This window comes from Schistocerca nitens, chromosome 3 (genome assembly GCF_023898315.1).
Source record: "Schistocerca nitens isolate TAMUIC-IGC-003100 chromosome 3, iqSchNite1.1, whole genome shotgun sequence".
Classification (NCBI taxonomy): Eukaryota; Metazoa; Arthropoda; class Insecta; order Orthoptera; family Acrididae; genus Schistocerca; species Schistocerca nitens.
This window is the reverse complement of record NC_064616.1, coordinates 271,261,471-271,282,434: the sequence shown is the minus strand read 5'-3', so window position 1 is coordinate 271,282,434 and position 20,964 is coordinate 271,261,471. Positions and strand designations below refer to the sequence as shown.

The 20,964-nt window shown below is 43.3% G+C and overlaps 1 protein-coding gene across 1 annotated transcript in view; it reads right to left on the bottom strand.

The window, feature by feature from the left end:
• LOC126249175 (nose resistant to fluoxetine protein 6-like) overlaps positions 1–20,964 on the bottom strand; it is a 422,987-nt gene that overhangs the window by 213,025 nt on the left and 188,998 nt on the right. The window contains exon 4 of the mRNA XM_049950831.1: positions 9,319–9,477. Within this exon, the coding sequence (XP_049806788.1) occupies positions 9,319–9,477 (159 nt within the window). The remainder of the gene's footprint in view (positions 1–9,318; positions 9,478–20,964) is intronic.

Here is a 20,964-nt window from a genome sequence, read left to right as displayed (position 1 = left end):
ACTCGAACCCTGGACAATGGCGCACCACAGACGCAAACTAGTATCTAGGGAACAAGTAAATTGCTCAGAGAAGAGGATGAAAAAAAATTTGGGATAAGAAACAAGATATGTGCTAAGGCTAGACAAAGTCGTTCAACGCGCATTTTAGGGTCAAACGTATAAGAACTGCAGAAAAATTAATGTTTCTTCAAACTGAATGAGTCAGAGAATCACCAACGTGTTTTTATGCCCGTCGAATCTCTTTGAGTTTAGTTTTACTTAAATTTCCCACTGGTTGTTTACATAACTCTCGACCAGTGTTGCAATATTTCCTTCGCGAAACCTGTGACAGATTCGTCTCCACGCCATTTTCGACCTGCGTCAGTAGTTAGACTTGGGTGTTGCAGACTCTTTATACTCTAACCTTCCTCTTGTATTGTTGCTTTTAACATAACAGGTGAATCATTACTGTAGCCGGCCGCTGTGGCCGCGAAGTTCTAGGCGCTTCAGTCCGGAACCGCGCTGCTGCTACAGTCACAGGTTCGAATCCTGCCTCGGGCATGGATGTGTGTGATGTCCTTAGTTTAGTTAGGTTTAAGTAGTTCTAAGTCTAGGGGACTGATGACCTCAGAAGTTAAGTCCCATAGTGCTTAGAGCCATTTGAAGCACTTTTCATTACTATAGATCATGGCATTGGTGAACAGACGTCTGTCCGGTCGCAGTCGCCTTGTGATGCTACTTGCAAACTTAAGATAACATAAAAAATTAGTAGGGTAAGGATGGGTATACCGGTCGGGGCGGATAAAGTGGACACTTCCTTTTATTCTCTTCGTAATTACTGCAAGCTTAAGACTATTCGAAGGGGCTTCGTTGGTATTGCCAGCAAGTTTCGTGGCGACAGCTGGGGGCGATCGTGCGCAGTTAAATATTTTGTTGTTTCTATAAGCAACTAAGGCTTTAGTGTATCAACTACTTGGTGAAAAGCATGTTCTCTTATTGCAGCTGCATGTTCAGATGCCGTCAAATTATTTAAGAAAATCGCTACAACAATAATGGTATTACCAAGGTCTGCAACAGGCATTAGATGCTGTAAGGAAAGAACAGAAAAGAAAAGAAAAGATGAAAATGGAGTGGTGCGTAACGAAGAAGTGAGTGACAATGACAATAATGTAGGCCCATTCGCCACTTATGTAAATCAGATAACAACACAGCTGACATGTTTTGCAGGAAATCCAAGAAGCATCATATACCTTTGCCAAAATTAAATTAGGCCAAGAACAAACAAATAAAATCCAAAGAAACGGAGAGGCAACGATAATAACGCCGAGCCAATACAAAACTGAATTGTCAGAAGATGAGTTGAAGAGCGATTAGAAGGTCAACAAAAGAAGAAGGAAGGCAGCAGGAACTGAAGAAATGACTAAAAGTTCCAAAACTACTGAAATGAATGATGAGAAAGCAAAGACGCAACAAGGAAAATATCGAGTAAGAAGCAGCGGTTTGTAGAATACAATGAAGAAGACAAGGGTACTGAATGTTTTTATTGCAACGAAATTTTCTCTAACTCTATGGACAATGAAGGTTGAATTAAATGTTCTAATTACAAGCAGTGGTGGTTGTGACGAGGATGACAACATGTTTATATGTGAATACTGTATTAATACTTTTAGCCGGCCGCGGTGGCGAGCGGTTCTAGGCGCTTCAGTCCGTAACCGCGCGACTGCTACGGTCGCAGGTTCGAATCCTGCCTCGGGCATGTATGTGTGTGATGTCCTTAGGTTAGTTAGGTTTAAGTAGTTCTAAGTTCTATGAGACTGATGACCTCAGATGTTAAGTCCCATAGTGCTCAGAGCCATTTGAACCCTTTATTAATCCTTTTAAACCCAATTTGACTTTGTACATATGACAAGTATTACTGTCTGACTGGGAAACTGAATCTATTAACATGTTGCGCAATTTAGTAAATTATTAGTATATTCTAATATCGTTTCTCAGATATGAATATATTTCATTCTATAAATGCGTATATTCTTTATTTCACAATCTCTTCCTATTCAGTGTGCCAAAATGTATATCTGTGTGTTATTTTTGCTTTTCTCTGGTGGTTGTGGTAAGTTCCTATTGGACCAAACTTCTGAGGTCATCGATCCCCACGCTTACACACTACTTAATCTATCTTAAACTAACCCACACTAAGGACAACACACACACTCATGCCCGAGGGAGGACTCGAACCTCCTACGGGGGAAGCCGCGTGAATAGGTGCAAGGCGGCGTAAACAGCTTTTCTCTCTCTCTGGTCACTTTGCTTTACGTAGTGGACAAAGTTGCCATTTTACAAACTTTCACTTAAGTTCACTCTTCTGCTGCAAAAGTAGGATTCCTATAACAATACAATATTTCATAGTTAGAGAATGAATACAGTTTAATAGATGAATTTCATATACGTAGCTATGAAATGAGGTCAGAGAAAAACATCTTACTTAAGGTGGCCACTTAACCTAACTTTCCCTTATATGCTGGACCTGGACTAGAAGACGATCGCCTGTCATTTTCAGACAGTGTTGTACCAATTAGCCTGAGTGTGAGTACCTCACGGATCTATTAGTGCTCGAACATGCCATTACTTCCTCTCCGCAGTTTCCGAAATCTGGTTGGTGCCCCAGCGTTGCACAACTGTAACTTGTCCCAAGCGTGTACTGCGCTAAGGAATGTAAACGTTTGGCCTTAGCCTTGAGCCGCCCCGGTGGTAATGACCCAGCGAGAACAAGCCTGCTTTGTGCACCAGACACGCCTGCTCTCTCGCTGCAGCTGTCAACCAGCGTTGCGGATCTGTGGCGGCGATTTTCCACGCCGTCAAGCCTGCATTAATCTGCGCACAACAAACGCCTCACTTGCCAGCTACGTGGCTGGCACGCGGCTCCAATTTCCCTGCCAAATTTGCTTCGTTTTGGCTGGTACTCAATGAATTTTGAGTTGACATTGCAGTGAGTAGCAGATACGAATATTAAATGTAGTTCTCGGCGGTGGGCCATATACGAACGCTATGATAACGATCAGCACTTCATCACAATTGACTTGTATTTATTGTAAAAATGAGAATTAGAAGACAAATCAAACAAGGAGATTCCATTATTAACAAATCTATTATCATCTACATCTACATCTACATGGATACTCTGCGTATTTAGTTAAATTTACGGCTTTTAGATTAGACTGATTTATCGTGTAACCGAAGTTTAACGAGTTCCTTTTAGCACTCATGTGGATTACCTCACACTTTTCATTATTTAGGGTCAACTGCCACTTTTCACACCATTCAGATATTTTTTCTAAATCGTTATGCAGTTTGTTTTGATCTTCTGATGACTTTATTAGTCGATAAACGACAGAGTCATCTGCAAACAACCGTAGATGGCTGTTTAGATTGTCTCCCAAATCGTTTATATAGATAAGGAAAAACAAAGGGCCTATAACACTACCTTGGGGAACGCCAGAAATCACTTATGTTTTTCTCGATGACTTTCCGTCAATTACTACGAACTGTGACCTCTATGATAGGAAATCGCAAATCCAGTCACATAACTGAGACGATATTCCATAAGCACATAATTTCACTACGAGCCGCTTGTGTGGTACAGTGTCAAAAGACTTCCGGAAATCCACGAATACGGAATCGATCTGAAATTCCTTGTCAATAGCACTCAGCACTTCATGTGAATAAAGAGCTAGTTGTGTTTAACAGGAACGATGTTTTCTAAACCCATGTTGACTGTGTGTTAATAGACCGTTTTCTTCGAGGTAATTCATAATGTTAGAACACAATATATGTTCTAAAATCCTGCTGCATATCGACTTTAACGAAATGGGCTTGTAATTTAGTGGATTGCTCCTACTACCTTTCTTGAATATTGGTGTGACCTGTGCAACTTTCCAGTCTTTGGGTACGGATCTTTCGTCGAGCGAACGGTTGAATATGATTGTTAAGTACGGAGCTAATGCATCAGCATACTCTGAAAGGAACCTAACTGGTATGCAGTCTGGACCAGAAGACTTGCTTTTATTACGTGATTTGTGTTGCTTCACTACTCCGAGGATATTTACTTCAACGTTACTCATGTTGGCAGGTGTTCTCGATTCGAATTCTGGAATATTTACTTCGTCTTCTTTTGTGAAGGCATTTCGGAAGGCTGTGTTTAGTAACTCTGCTTTGGCAGCACTGTCTTCGATAGTATCTCCATTATTATCGCACAGAGAAGGCATTGATTGTTTCTTGCCGCTAACATACTTCACATACGACCAGAATCTCCTTGGATTTTCTGCCAGGTTTAAAGAGGGTTTCACATCTTAAACACGGGGAAAACACAGATAGAATATGTATTATTGGAACGCATCCGGACAGGAAATACAGAGTGGGCAACATAAAAGTGTCCCGGAAAATATTTCACTCATCATGAGATAGACAACCAAACTTTCATCTTCTCCCTGGGTCAGGATGCTATACGTTTGGTAGCCTATCTTAAGGTGCATGGAACATTTACTGGACTGGTGTTACTTTGCCCCCCCCCCCCCTCGTGTATATCGTAATAAGACTAAAGTAATGCACAATGAACAGTTTGAAATGGAAATCCTACAAATAAACTTTTAAATCACAGAAACTATCTATCCGTTTTTGTTTTCTATGCAAAGTTTGTAATTTGACTGAAAAGGAAAGGCTACAATCAGTTTGTGTTATCAGTTTTGAGTTTGGGTGTGAGGCACGGACTTTTAATACGAAAAACAAAAGCCGAGAATTGCTCGGTGAGGAATGAACAAATGCATGTTGCGAAAAGTGACTGTGTGGATGAGGGAAAAACTGGAGTTTAAGACGAATTTAGAACTGTAATGAAACTGTAGTGGATGTGAACAGATATGTTTCCAGGCCATGGATGACAGACAAACCAAAGGAGGTCTTTGATGGATTTCAAGATTTGAGAAAAAGTCACAGACGAGTGGGAAGCTGACTTTATGAAACATGCATGGTCAACATATATGCTGATAGTTGAAACACAAAATGCATAGAGAAAATCTAGAATATACCTTCATCTAGTTATGCATGTCGGACTGGATACACACAGATGGTGTCATGAGCCTCCAAGGAAATGTCACTCTTTAGTTTCTGTGTATCTATCTCAATGAATTGGCCAACAGAAGTGGTTGGTGGAATTTGCAATGTTTGCCACCTGCTTACGAACTTCCACAAGCCGTTTTCTTTTTACTGTCACATCAGATGTGAAAGGTATAGTAGATTTTTCTGGTATCCACCCAGTAGTTACCAAAACTGGTGTTTATCATATGCGTTATGAAAAGGAAAGGAATTGAGATTCATACGATTGGTGATAGGGGTCCTCCTTGGTGCAACTAGCTTGCTCGCTCGCTTGACGCCTTTGACAGCAATACAACTGTGCCGCGTGATTTTCGTCTGCACCCCCCACAGCGTAAAAAAAATGGCTCTGAGCACTATGGGACTTAACATCTGTGGTCATCAGTCCCCTAGAACTTAGAACTACTTAAACATAACTAACCTAAGGACATCACACACATCCATGCCCGAGGCAGCATTCGAACCTGCGACCGTAGCGGTCACGCGGTTCCAGATTGAAGCGCCTAGAATCGCACGGCCACACCGGCCGGCCCCACAGCGTAAGAAGTATGAGACACTCGCACTGCAACTTGGCCTTCAATGTCACCTAATCTCAGGGTATGTGACTGTTTTTGTGTGGGTTTGTGTGCCTCCTCTTTCAACAACTTTGGGTGAACGGCGATGCTGCATAGCAACCGCAGTGGGTGCAATATTACGAGTACTCCAGACAACAACAATCAGAACTCCAGACATGCTTGAAGAAGCATGGGACGAGTCTGACTATCGTTTGGGTATTCGTCACGTGTCTGATGCAGGGCATATTGAACATATGTGCAAGGTAAACGAAAACTTTGAACCTGATCGTAATTGAAAAACTACTGCAAGGTTGCATGTACATGCAATAATTAAAGTTAAACTTTTAAAACGCCGTAGAAATAACAACACTGGTCAGAATGACGTCAAATAGCAACGGATTGTTATCGGAGAAGGGAGAAAATATATGGAAGAACAAAAACAAAAAAACAAAAAATTGCGTGAAAATTGATCAATAGATGACGCTTTATGTGTCAGAATACGTAAATGAAATCACCTGTTATGCGCACGAGCCACTGAAGTTGGTATAGACACGCCGGGTACACGGCTTTTTCTCCTTTCGCTGCTGCGACGTTCGCCATGACTGTCTCAATGAAGGATCGCACTCTGCTTGTAGAGCTGTATTACAAGAATGATAACTGTGTACACGTCGCTCTGCAGATGTTCCGGACACTGAAGGGTTCGAAAAAAGGCGTTAGTCCGATGACTGCCGTGGTTCTGGAGAAAATGATTCGGAAATTCGAAAAGACGGGTTCTTTTGGTGTGCAACCTGGTAGAGGGAGGAAACGAATTGATTCGATGTCAGTGGAAGCAGTGGCCACAGCAATGCAGGAGGAGACAAGTGGTGGTGTGCAAACGTGCAGTGCGCGAAGAATTGACCGAACATTGGACATACACGTAAGCACGGTGCGTAAAATCCTACGAAACATCCTTCTTTGCTATCCATTCAAAATCACCCATGTGCACGAGCTGCTCCCTGTTGACCTGCCAGGAGGAGAGGCCTTGTTTTAGAATTTCCATCTCACGTGGAAGTGGACAATGATTAGCCGTGGAAGATTTTGTGGACAGACGAAGCCCACTTCCATCTGACAGGATATGTCAAAAAACAGAATTGTCGAATATGGGCAACGGAAAATCCACACGCAAATCGACCAGTACCACTTCGTCCTGAAAATGTCACTGTGTGGCATCATTTATCATAGGGCCATATTTTTTCGAAGAGACAGGTGCTTCCGGTCATGTTACCTGTACCGTCACTGGTAAACGCTTTGAGTGTGTTTTGCACAACCACGTCATTCCAGCTCTCCAACAGCGTGGATGTGTGAATTTTTATGCAAGATGGCGCACCTCCGCACATTGCAAAGCCAGTTAAGCAGCTGCTGAAGCGCCATTTAGGAAATGCCAGAAACATCAGCCGCCTGGCCGTCCCGATCACCTGATCTTAATGCGTGTAACTTATGGCTGTGGGGCTATCTGAAAGATGTTGTGTTCAGTATTCCGATTGCAACTTAGCTACACTGAAGGCACGCACTGGGCAACACATTCTGAACGTGATCTCGGAAACACTTCGATCAATTCTGGAACATGCTGTTTCTCGATTTCAACTTTTTGCAGAAAACGGTGGACAGCGTATTGAACATGTTTTGCGCCAGTCACACGGAAATTAATAATCCAATTTGATTTTGATTAATGCTTTTTATGCGGTTTTTGACCTCAGGACAATTAAAAACCGATTGTTCCCATCCGATGTGATATGACCTTGTCGTGGTGGATGGGTTTACGTAACTAACAGTATCACACCTGCACTCCTATGCACACTGAGTAGTACAGTTTTTTTAACGTGAAACGTACACCTTAGGTATTGTTGTATGATTCATTTGTCATTTTTGGCCGACCACTATTAAATTATGATGCTTATAGCGCCATCTGTTGCTACGTTTTGTAACTATTTACATTACTGGCCGTTAAAATTGCTACACAACGAAGATGACGTGCTATAGACGCGAAATTTAACCGACAGGAAGAAGATGCTGTGATATGCAAATGATTAGCTTTTCAGAGCATTCACACAAGGTCCAACCGATTTCTCATACACAAACAGCAGTTGACCGGCGTTGCCTGGTGAAACGTTGTTGTGATGCCTCGTGTAAGGAGGAGAAATGCGTACCAACACGTTTCCAACTTTGATAAAGGTCGGATTGTAGCCTATCGCGATTGCGGTTTATCGTATCGCGACATTGCTGCTCGCGTTGGTCGAGATCCAATTACTGTTAGCAGAATATGGAATCGGTGGGTTCAGGAGGGTAATACGGAACGCCGTGCTGGATCCAAACGGACTCATATCATTAGCAGTCGAGATGACAGGCATCTTATCCGCATGGCTGTAACAGATCGTGCAACCACGTCTCGATCCCTGAGTCAACAGATGGGGACGTTTGCAAGACAACAACCATCTGCACGAACAGTTCGATGACGTTTGCAGCAGCATGGACTATCAGCTCGGAGACCATGGCTGCGTTTACCCTTGACGCTGCATCACAGACAGGAAAGCCTGCGATGGTGCACTCAACGACGAACCTGGGTGCACGAATGGCAAAACGTCATTTTTTCGGGTGAATCCCGGTTCTGTTTAGAGCATCATGATGGTCGCATCCGTGTTTGGCGACATCGTGTTGAACGCACATTGGAAGCGTGTATTCGTCATCGCCATACTGGCGTATCACCCGGCGTGATGGTATGGGGTCCCATTGGTTACACGTGTCAGTCACCTCTTCTTCGCATTAACGGCACTTTGAACAGTGGACGTTACATTTCAGATGTGTAACTACCCTTCATTCGATCCCTGCGAAACCCTACATTTCAGCAGGATAATGCACGACCGCATGTTGCAGGTCCTGTACGGGCCTTTCTGGATACAGAAAATGTTCGACTGCTGACATTCTCCAGATCTCTCACCAACTGAAAACGTCTGGTCAATGGTGGCCGAGCAACTGGGTCGTCACAATACGCCAGTCACTACTCTTGATGAACTGTGGTATCGTGTTGAAGCTGCATGGGCAGCTGTACCTGTACACGCCATCCAAGCTCTGTTTGACTCAATGCCCAGGCGTATCAAGGCCGTTATTACAGCCAGAGGTGGTTGTTTTGGGTACTGATTTCTCAGGGTCTATGCACCCAAATTGCGTGAAAATGTAATCACATGTCAGTTCTAGTATAATATATTTGACCAATGAATAGTCGTTCATCATCTGCATTTCTTATTGGTGTAGCAATTTTGATGGCCAGTAGTGTATTTTTCTTCTGACTTTCGTTTTCTCCCTTGTCCGATAATATTCCGTTGTAATTTGTCGTCATTCTGACCAGTGGTGTTATTTCTACAGCGGTTTTAAAGTTTAACTTCAATTATAATCACCCTGTACTCGTGTGGAATCGGATGGTTATTTCGAAAATAAAAACATTGTAGTTCTGTTTGTAAGTTAAAATTCACCCAATGCTTGTGTCTTCATTCATGTGGAAGATACAGTCTAGTGAGGTCGAATGAATCTTTTTGGAATCTCGTGTTAGTGTATTGTGCTGTGACCAGAGCTTGCTTGCTGGTGCACGAGACGTTATGCCTTGGCTTACCTCTGACGGCCCATAGCTCGAGGCGCTGCAGTGCTGCGAGGAATCGGCGGGAGTCTTGCAGGCAGCGGCTGTTGTTGCTGCGCGGGGAGGTGACGGCGAACGGCGGCACAAGCCCCAGCAGCTGCTGCGCCAGTGCGTAGTCCGTGCCGCCCGCTTCCTCTGCAACGCACACACCACTCTTGTTAATACGTCTAGTCTTTCTTCCTCAGCTGCTACTACAATTACGTATGTTCGATAATAATCGATATTTACAAAATATCGGTGCTGGCAGTTAAAACACCGATGTTTCTATATCGATACTGAACTTTTTGAAACATTGTAACATCGCTGCAAAATAAAAAATAAAAAATAAAAAAAAGCCAGGTGCGAGTATAACTGACGCGCTGAGAGTTCCATACTAACTTAATTATGTATTTAGACAGAATGAAATTTTCACTCTGCAGCGGAGTGTGCGCTGCTATGTAACTTCCTGGCAGATGAAAACTGTGTGCCGGACCGAGACTCGAACTCAGGACCTTTCCCTTTCGCGGGCGAGTGCCCTACCGACTTCTTTATTTTTCTTCTCTCATTTTGTTCATCGTCGCTCCATTATCTCAGTTTTTTTTTTTTTTTTTTTTTTTTTTTTTTTTTTTTTTTTACTACGGAGGGCAGATGACCCTCTAACTGAACACGCTAAGCTACCGTACCGGCACCAACTGACTACCCAAACACTACTCACGACCCCTCCTCACAGCTTCAGTTTTGCCTGTACCTCGTCTCCCACTTTCCAAACTTTACAGAAGCACTGCGAACCTTGCAGAACTAGCACTGGAAGAAAGGATACCCCGGCGGGGTCAGGGATTTTCTCTGCCTCGTGATAACTGGGTGTTGTGTGAAGTCCTTAGGTTAGTTAGGTTTAAGTAGTTCTAAGTTCAAGGGGACTGATGACCATAGATATTAAGTCCCATAGTGCTCAGAGCCATTTGAACCATTTTGAAGAAAGGATATTGCAGGAGACGAGGTACTGGCAGAACTGAAGCTGTGAGGACAGATCGTGTCGTGCTTGGGGAGCTCACTTAGTCACCGGCACGGTAGCTCAGTGTGTTCGGTCAGACGGTTAGCTGCCCCTGTAATAAAAAAACTGAGTTAATGAATCAATGATGAAGTTGAACAAGCGTCATGGGACGTCCGCCCCGAACAAACAGAACGAACAACAACGAACAACATGAGATCAACCCAAATAAAGTTGACAGAGCACTTGCTCACGAAAGGCAATGGTTCCGAGTTCGAGTCTCGGTCCGGCACACAGTTTTAATCTGCCAGAAAGTTTCATGTATATAGACAGTTCATTCATTCCGGGAATAGAGGATCGCGACAATTTTGGTCTGTTATCGGCATTGATACTGGTAAGATATCGGTCTCAGGTATTCCGAGACTTTCGAGAATGTTTTAATATCAAATCTGAGGTCGGTTAACAAACCACAAAAGAAATATTTTTGTCGAGTGATATACCGGGTGATCAAAAAGTCAGTATACATTTGAAAACTGAATAAATCACGGAATAATGTAGATAGAGAGGTACAAATTGACACACATTTTTGGAATGACATAGGGTTTTATTAGAACCAAAAAAATACAAAAGTTCAAAAATAGTCCGACAGATGGCGCTTCATCTGATCAGAATAGCAATAATTAGCATAACAAAGCAAAGATGACGTTCTTTACAGGAAATGCTCAATATGTCCACCATCATTCCTCAACTATAGCTGTAGTCAAGGAATAATGTTGTGAACAGAACTGTAAAGCATGCCCGGAGTTATGGTGAGGCATTGGCGTCGGATGTTGTCTTTCAGCATCCCTAGAGATGTCGGTCGATCACGATACACTTGCGACTTCAGGTAACCCCAAAGCCAACAATCGCACGGACTGAGGTCTGGCGACCTGAGAGACCAAGCATGACGAAAGTGGCAGCTGAGCACACGACCATAAACAAACGACGCGCGCAAGAGATCTTTCATGCGCCATCTGTCGGGCATTTTGTGAACTTTGTTTTTTTTTTTTGTTGGTTCTAATAAAACCCCATGTCATTCCAAGCATGTGTGTCAATGTTTACCTCTCTATCTACATTATTCCGCGGTTTATTAAGTTTTCAAATTTATACTGACTTTTTGATCACCCTGTAATTACAAATCACCAATTTTCTGATTCTTTTCCTTTACTTGTACTGTGAAATCTTCCTTCTTGCCTAATTTCATGATTTTTCGTCAAGGGGAAGTACCCTATAGGTTTTATTGAGTGAGTTTGCGAGTAGCAAAATAAATCGGCCGTATGTTTTGATTGCACTGACTTTGAAGCTTACCATTTTTACAAAAATGGCTCTGAGCACTATGGGACTTAACATCTGTGGTCATCAGTCCCCTAGAACTTAGAACTACTTAAACCTAACTAACCTAAGGACATCACACACATCCATGCCCGAGGCAGGATTCGAACCTGCAGACTGTAGCGCCTAGAACCGGTCGGCCACTTTGTCCGGCATATAATTACAAATTAACAATTTCGTATATACCCTTTACCCTGTACTGTGAAAACTTTCTTGTCGCCAAATTTTACCATTTTAGACCCAAGGAAATACCCTATAGTTGTTGAGCCGCGCGGGATTGGCCAAGCGGTCTCAGGCGCTGTAGTCATGGACCGTGCGACTGATTCCGGCGGAGGTTCGAGTCCTCCCTCGGGCATGGGTGTGTGTGTTTGACCTTAGGATAATTTAGGTTAATTAGTGTGTAAGCTTAGGGACTGATGACCTTAGCAGTTAAGTCCCATAAGATTTCACATATATATAGTTGTTGATGAGTGGGTTTGCGAGTATCGAAATACGTGGCATAAATGGCCGGATCTTTTGATTGCATTGGCTTAGAAGTTAACGTTAATTATACCGCCAAGTAACCATAGAATGTATGTGACATAAATTTCAGCTTGATACATCTACCCATTCCAGAGAGAAAGGGTTTCAAACAGTCGGACAGAGAGAAAGACAGACAGACGGACAACAAAGCGATCATATAATAGTTCCGTTTTTACCGATTGAGGCACGAGACCCTGAAAGTACCGACCTTCGATGCTGTCAAGAAAACAAGGCTGCTTGTTACCACTGTCAATGAATTTTGTGGTATTTAAACGATTGTTTTTCTGGACATTTATCATGACGACACCAATACAATACATTTGCGACTTGCCAAACGTGGTCGTCAGAGGCGGGGGCCAAAAGTTTCAGCGGCAGTGAAACAGATGGAAGTAGCATTTCAGATTCAATATCTAAAAGCTCTGTTCAACCAATACTGAATTCAAGTTTTCGAAATGTCTCAGGATATACTACAGAAACTGGGACGTAAGGTGTACACTTATCTAAAGCAATTTTGTACATGATGTGTAAAGATGCATAACATTTTCAAATTGATGAAAATGAAGTTTTTAAATCTGCTGAAAGTCACTGCACCGTTTTGAAAACTACCGTCGAGAAATACACTGAAAAGAATGCTCGAACCAATTTAAAAATGTAATTCAGAACGTGGAGAGTTTAATACACACGACAGATGTTTGGAGACACAGTGCAGTGCTGATGTTTTCTGGGAATTACCGTTCATTATTTTGATGGCGATAAAATGGAAACGGCTACTGTTGGTGTCACGGAGTTGTCAGGATCACAAACAAGTGAATATATTTTGAGCATATTAATAAGAATTGTAACGAATGGGGCATGAATGCCAGTAAAATACTGGCAGTAGTGACTGATATTAGAAAAAATATTGTTAGAAGTGTAGAAACAGAATATGGAAGAAGCGTTTTGTCCACAGGCTCAATTTGCTAACAAAAAATCTATTGAAACGATTGAAAAACTGCCGTAACTGAGTACTGCTGTGGAAAGGTTTGCAGTGTAGGTTAAAAAAAGTGAATTAGCAAATGGTGAGCTAAGAAAAGAATCAGTCTTTAAATTAATTCAATATGTGTTCATTGGATGGAATTCAGCCTTTCAAATGACTGATTTTTGCAGTTGCGTCCCGTGAGTAATAATATCATTAATTGCCAGGGTAATGCACACTGGACTCGCATTCGGGAGGACGACGGTTCAAATCCGTGTCCGGCCATACCGATCTAGGTTTTCCGTGATTACCCTAGATAGCTTCAGGAAAATGTTGGGATGGTCCCTTTGAAAAGGCACGGCAATTTCTTTCTCCATCCTTCCTTAATCCGAGCTTGTGCTCCCCCCCCCCCTCCTCCTCCTCCTCTATGGTACTGCACCAACCATGCTAACAGCCGCAGAGATATTGTAGATGTGGCAGACGTTTGTGGTATTCTGTGGTCTATAAATGTGGTTACTCATGAAATATGCATAGAAAACTAAGCTGAAAGCAGTAAAGTAATATCAATAATTGGTATGCTAAATATCAATATATCTGGCACTGAAGCAATGCAGACTATTAGAGAGATGTAGAGTAACATCATAGAAGAAATAAAGAAAAATTCTTTCTATCAGCTGAATATGCTAACATATTAGCCATATCATCGATCCTAGGTTCTAGAACATATAGTTTAGAGATGCTTTAGCATGTTCAGAGACAACCAAAACCATGTACGATTTGCTTGCAGCTGTTGAAACGACTGTTAGTGAGGGAGAGCAACTCGTTGATACATTACAGGAAAGCACAAGAAAAGAATAATTTAGAGAGTGGGACTGAAACACACGTACCATCACAGTTCTGTCACTTTCTGATAGGTCGTCTTCAAGATTTTAAACAAGATGTATTAGAAGCATGAATTCACGTCATCCGTACTACCTATTCAAAGCTGCAAAAAATTCCACGTAAATATTGACTGATGTACAAAGGTAGTAAAACAAATAATTGGTTTGCTTAACAAATTTAAATTCTATTTTGTGATACGTAATGAACATCAGTAAAAGTACACTGAAGAGCCAAAGTAACTGGTACACCTGCCTAATATCGTGTAGGGTCCCCGCGAACACGCAGAAGTGGCGCAACACGACGTGGCATGGACTCGAATGGTTCAAGTGGCTCTAAGCACTATGGGGCTTAACATCTGAGGTCATCAGTCCCCTAGACTTACAACTACTTAAACCTAACTAACCTAACGACATCACACAAAATGGCTCTGAGCACTATGGGACTTAACTGCTGAGGTCATCAGTCCCCTAGAACTTAGAACTACTTAAATCTAACTAACCTAAGGACATCACACACATCCATGCCTGAGGCAGGATTCGAACCTGCGACCGTAGCAGCATCGCGGTTCCGGACTGAAGCACCTAGAACCGCTCGGCCACAGCGGCCGGCCATGGACTCGACTAATGTCTGAAGTAGTACTGGAGGGAACTGACACCATGAATCCTGCAGGGCTGTCCATAAATCCGTAAGAGTACGAGGGTTTGTATTATATCTGCCTTGCTTCTTCTGTCTTTAGCTTTGTTACTTCCTAAATTTTTATATAATCTTGTTTATTTTATTTTATTTGCTCGAATTTTAATGATTAATTCGGCTGGTTCCAGGAATACACGAATATTTCTGTCCTGTTTTAGTTTATTTCCATTTTATACTCGTCACTTAGCACTTCATTCTTTTAACAAGCATTATACATCGTACTCCTGTTTACAAGGTACCGTCAGTGCCATTAGGCATTGTAGAACGATGGTCGTACTTTAATATCTCTACAGTCAAAAAGCTACAGGTTTCCGCAAATGAAACAAATCTGTTCCTCTTGTACCATTACTTTCCGAGGGAAAAGTTTGTTTCAGAGTCAGTTTGATTTTACTCAGTCTGACAGATACATCAGCGTTTGTTTTTTTTATTTTTTAAATTTTTTTTAAAGTGGTGTTGTTGAATTTGAAAAAAGTGAGTCGCTATCGCTGTCTGTACAGAGAGCGGGTAGAAAGCCCCGTCTGGTGTCGTCTATGTTTTCCCACGTGACGGGCTGGACGTTGCTCCGGTTCTGTGCGTGCGTCGAATCAAGGTGAATGCTGCCCAGACGGAGCTGCAGTCTGCAGACTGGAACCCGAAGGACCGGTTGGCGGAAAAGAAACCACGAAGCTTGCGTAACCGTTATAGCGGAATGTGACTCCTGGCGACCTCACCGACGGCTGGCCGTTGATCACAAACCGCCCCGCGCGTCAATGTTTACACCGCGAAGCCGCTGCATCATGCCGCAATTACGGCATAGCGCTGCAAGTGCTCACTTATATGCCTGCCAGGATTTCTTATTTTAGACTAAGGAAGCTTGTCGTGACTTGGCAGTTAACCAGTCCTGGCGTACTGGTGGCTGCTGTAAGTTTAACTGGCAATATTTCCCATATTTCGTATTTCATCTCAGATCACTTTTGACTAGTTAAAGTTATTAGTAATTTATTTTCACCTAGACGAATAGTGGCCAGGGCCTCATGAAACATACGCAAACGCGATTTTCAAAATTCATTAAGCACCGATATTTAATGCAATTATGGTTTTTTCAGCGCCAGAATAGCAGTTCTCTATTGTGTCATATTCAGTGTACATCCGACAAAAAATTCAGATTAATTGAGTATGGAGAGTTTTGTGCTGCTGTTGAGCTCCGCCCCGAAGTTTACTTCATTCTTCACACTGCGTCGACAGAGATGCAAATACCCCTTATCACTTGCCTCGACAGCTATAATTTCTGCAGAGAGAACGAAAAAAATGTTCGCATATTCATTGTACGTTTGTTTGCTAATTCCGTGTCGGACCTACAACATAATTGTATCACTGACTTTATTTCATTCCGGTCTGCTAGTTTAGCGGATAAAAATACTATAGTTCCACTATAAAAATGGCTCTGAGCACTATGGGACTCAACTGCTGAGGTCATTAGTCCCCTAGAACTTAGAACTAGTTAAACCTAACTAACCTAAGGACATCACAAACATCCATGCCCGAGGCAGGATTCGAACCTGCGACCGTAGCGGTCTCGCGGTTCCAGACTGCAGCGCCTTTAACCGCACGGCCACTTCGGCCGGCCCCTATAAAAAGTCACTGCCTACATCGCGGTGATAAATGAAGCTACAAAAACGCGTTTGTCCCTATTTCAAGAGCCAGTGATCGATATTCACCAGGGTGAGAAGAGTTGACAAATACCTTGAAAGAGACGTAAGTTATTTTAAGTTAAAAAAAAAAAAAAAGGCGCGTCACCTCAGATAGTCCACCTGGCTATATGATTCCTTCCGCGTATCTGTGATCATTCGCTAGAGATTCAGGATAAACGTAAACTATAAAGGGACTAATCTCACAGTGTAGTCACTGAAAAACTTTACAGGATTACCTATCCGTGTCATGAATTTTCAGAGCTTATGCAACAGTGGAGCGGCAATATTGTAGTAGTGTCTGATTTTTGAAACACGGTCTTTCGTTGTCTGCAATTTCGCCATCAAACAGGAAAAAAAGGAGGATAGATAGAAGCTGATGAGCAGCGAGGTAATTTCACATAGGTCTCTGGGTTTGCGTGAATAATATCTGACTGCGGAAATTATAAGAGCCATCATGCATATTTCTTCTTACATGCGCAACGATTGCTCTTGACGTTTACCTGTCGGTCTCCGTACAGTCTCTTTTGTACGAAACGAGGAGCACTGTATGTTTTCCCCACGTTTTAAGGCTGCTACTACGAATAATTAGCGAGTATTAATAGGTCTCTTTCAAGTTTGCATCGTACGTGGGTTGGAAGGTAAGTTTCAGTTTAAATCAGACTTGACCACACGTATCGCACTGGAGACAAACTTACCATGTTGGTGATGCACTTTTTCTTTGTCTCTTGATTTCCTAATTCCTATCGAAAGAAGTCGGAAGTCTTCAGACAAAGCCTGTCTTTGCCGCTATCCGTGGCCGAACAGTGCTTCGATACACCATCAGCTGTAGCGACGTTTTTGAGCGCCATGTTTACAGTGTTGTATTGCATGTCAAACTTTTTGCACGAAAACAAGAAATGAAGTAGTACCGTGCCCAGCATAGGCATCATCAATGATGCATCAGTGGGGGAATGTTTTAGCTTGAATTACGTGATGCACTTGAACATTATTTTCCTCTGCATATTAATTTCAGCCCGGCAGGCATTCGGTATGAAGAGTAAAGTAATAAAGTAATTTCGCAATAAGGTCCTGAAGCTGACAGGATGCTGACCGACTGCCGTGGTATCCTCTGCCTTATGCCGTTATTTGGATGAGATATGGAGGGACGTGGGGTTAGCACATGGCTCTTCCAACAGCTGTCAACTTTCAGGCATTGGAACCGCTTCTTCTCAAGTAGTTCCTCAATTGCACCCTGTGACAGTCCTCCCAGCAAAGAAAACTCCCTGGAAATACCGGAATTGGCCGACCGGCGTGGCCGAGCAGTTCTAGGCGCTTCAGTCTGGAATCGCGCGATCGCTACGTTCGCAGGTTCGAATCCTGCCTCGGGCATGGATGTGTATGATGTCCTTAGGTTAGTTAGGTTCAAGTAGTTCTAAGTTCTAGGGGACTGATGACCACAGCTGTTAAGTCCCATAGTGCTCAGAGCCATTTGAACCAATACCGCATTTGAACCCGGGCAATCCTCTTGACAGCCAGTGCGCTGACCGCTCAGCTACGCAAAAGCGCCTTGATACGAAGAGTGCAACACAGATCACCTTCGTCTTGTTTGCAGCGCTACGGGAAGAATGAGGAGTTCACGCTTCTTGCTCTGTGCAGCCCTATCGGAAGCGATAGAAGATGATGCATTTCTTCCCAGTTACACCCCTTTGTAAGCTGTAAATAAGAACTGCGAGGGCTGTAGACGTCACTGGGTCGGCCAATCTCCTCAGGCTCACAAAGGTGTTTAGTCTCGCGAGAATCACGGATGTCAAGGGCATTAATTTATTCTTCCGTCATTGCTTGGCAGAGCATCTTCATATTTAAAATTTTTTGGAACACTTTTCCAGGAGACTGCAGCCTAATAGTATTATAATTACTTAATAAACACAGTCGTGGTCGTGTACAAATGGTTCAAATGGCTCTAAGCACTATAGGACTTAACATCTGAGGTCATCATTCCCTTAGACTTAGAACTACTTAAATCTAACTAACCTAAGGACATCACACACATCCATGTCCGAGGCAGGATTCGAACCTCCGACCGTAGCAGGCGCGCGGTTCCGGACTGAAGCGCCTAGAACCGCTCAGCCGGCGGTCGTGTACAAGTTGTCACTTTTTATTTGTGTATGACCGGTTTCGATCAACTACAGAGATGATCATCAGATCTACATTCCTTGATGGCAATTGTAATTCCTGGTGTAGAGCAGGCTCGTCCATGCTGGTGCTGAAAACACGGCTTTCAGCAGTGTTCTCAACACCAGCACTTAACGGGTTTGCTCTACGTCAGGAACTCCTACTGCCACCAAGGAATGCAGATCTGATTATGATCTCTGTAGGAGATCGAAACAGGTCCTCCACAAATAAAAATAACAGCTTTTACGTGACCACGACTGTGTCTACTAAATAACCTTCATATTTGTTATTGGAAAGCACAAAAATGTAGGTGTTCTACAGTATTAACACTGTAAAATATCCAGTTTGTGTGCTTTTCATTTGAGTGTAAAAGAAAGAGTTTTTATTTGATACAACCTCTGGGGAAAGACCGAAAGCACGAGCGGAGATGTATGTGCCACTTCACACACATAGCGCACAAGCACTTGTGTTGGGCAACGGAGTCTCAACCGACCAGCCGCTACCACATGCGGAACACTTTCGCCGTGAGCCTAGAGTGTGGGTTGCTGTTAGTCGCTGCGTCACCACTAGCGCAGCGTGGCCGCCGCCTATTTCGCAAAGCTTTGTGCCTGAAGGTATCCCACCTGTCACATCCACACCCCCTGACCGTAAGAAACTCTCAGTACCTGATTGTGGCGCTATTTATTTGGGCGTCTAGTGAAGAGACTGCTCTTTCCCTCCAACATGGTGACTCCAATATCTACAGCAACTACGTAGCCAAGTATTGCGATGCAGTTAGCGAAGATTAAGAACTGTGCCTCTATCATATTCGCACTACTGACCAGATACCTCAACAAAAGTACTGTGTAAACCATTATTGGAGCTGGCGACATCCGCACAGTACAGCAGCCAATGTCTTGTGGAGTATATTAGCAGGTGAGAGAGAAACTTCCCAGTGGAAAAGCCATGTCAAATCTGGTGTGGTAGCCGAGCTTTCGATAACTATCGTTAACATTACAGTCAGTTGTGCTCCTGACCATGACGAAGATAGTATTCATTCTACATTCGATCCTACTTGGCTGAGCCGCAGGGAGGATTCTATCCCTGAAGCCCATCGCGGAAAACTAGGTCATCAAGGTGATACAAAATTAGCGCACTCGGGCGCCGGAACCGCGCGACTGTTACGGCCGCAGGTTCGAATCCTGCCTCGGGCATGGATGTGTGTGATGTCCTTAGGTTAGTTAGGTTTAAGTAGTTCTAAGTTCTAGGGGACTGATGACCTCAGATGTTAAGTCCCATAGTGCTCAGAGCCATTTGAACCATTTGAACACTCGGGCGCCACGACGCGATTCCTTGCATCTAACAATACGGACGTGTCTCTAACAAAATTTCGTTCCGTACATATTTTCGATAGGAAATGGACGTCACAGAGAGGCAGTTTCGCGACGCAGTAATCTCATGTCCGACAAGAATTTTCATTCAATAAATGCAACCATTATGCCCAGTTACGGTAATGGGTATAGTTCCTCGTTAAAATATCGGAGTTAACGAGATCCATCCCAGGCCTAAGTGCACTTTTTATTTTCTAATTTTGATCAGCGCAATACGTATACAACGTACTCCATGTCAATCGGCCGCCGTGTCATCCTCTGCCTTTCGGCGTAACGCAAATGTCGTCAGCACACCGCCCTAACGGACGCTTTGCCATCTTGTCAGACCGTGGAACAGCTGCTTCTCATTCAAGTAGCTCTTCTGTTGGCATCATGAGGCTGAGTGCATCACTTACCAGACCTCCCACCAAGGAAAATCCTTGGCAGGACAGGGAACTGAACCCGGGTCCTCCGCACGGCAGCCATCTACAAATGGCTCTGCGCACTATGGGACTTAACATCTGTGGTCATCAGTCCCCTAGAACTTAGAACTATTTAAACCTAACTAACCTAAGGACATCACACACATCCATGCCCGAGGCAGGATTCGAACCTGCGACCAGCCATCTACACCGACACTCGGGTACAGAGGAGAACTCTTACGTACACTGAAGTGACAAAACTCACGGAATACCTCATAATATCGCGTCGGACCTCCTTTTGCGTGGTGTAGTGACGCAACTCGAAGTGGCATGGACTCAACAATTCGTTGGAAGTCCGTTGCATAAATATTGATCCATACTGCCTCTGTACAAGTCCATAATTGCGGAAGTGTTGCTGGTGCAGGATTTTGAGCACTAACTGATCCCTCGTTTATATCCAATAAGTATTAACGGGATTCATGTGGGACAGTTTGGGTCGCCAGATCATTCGCTCGAACTGTCCACAATGTTCTTCAAACCAATCGCGAACAACTGTGCCTCGGTGACATGACACCGTTATTTGTGAACATGAAGACCATGAATGACTGCGAATGGACTCCAGGTAGCCGAACATAAACAT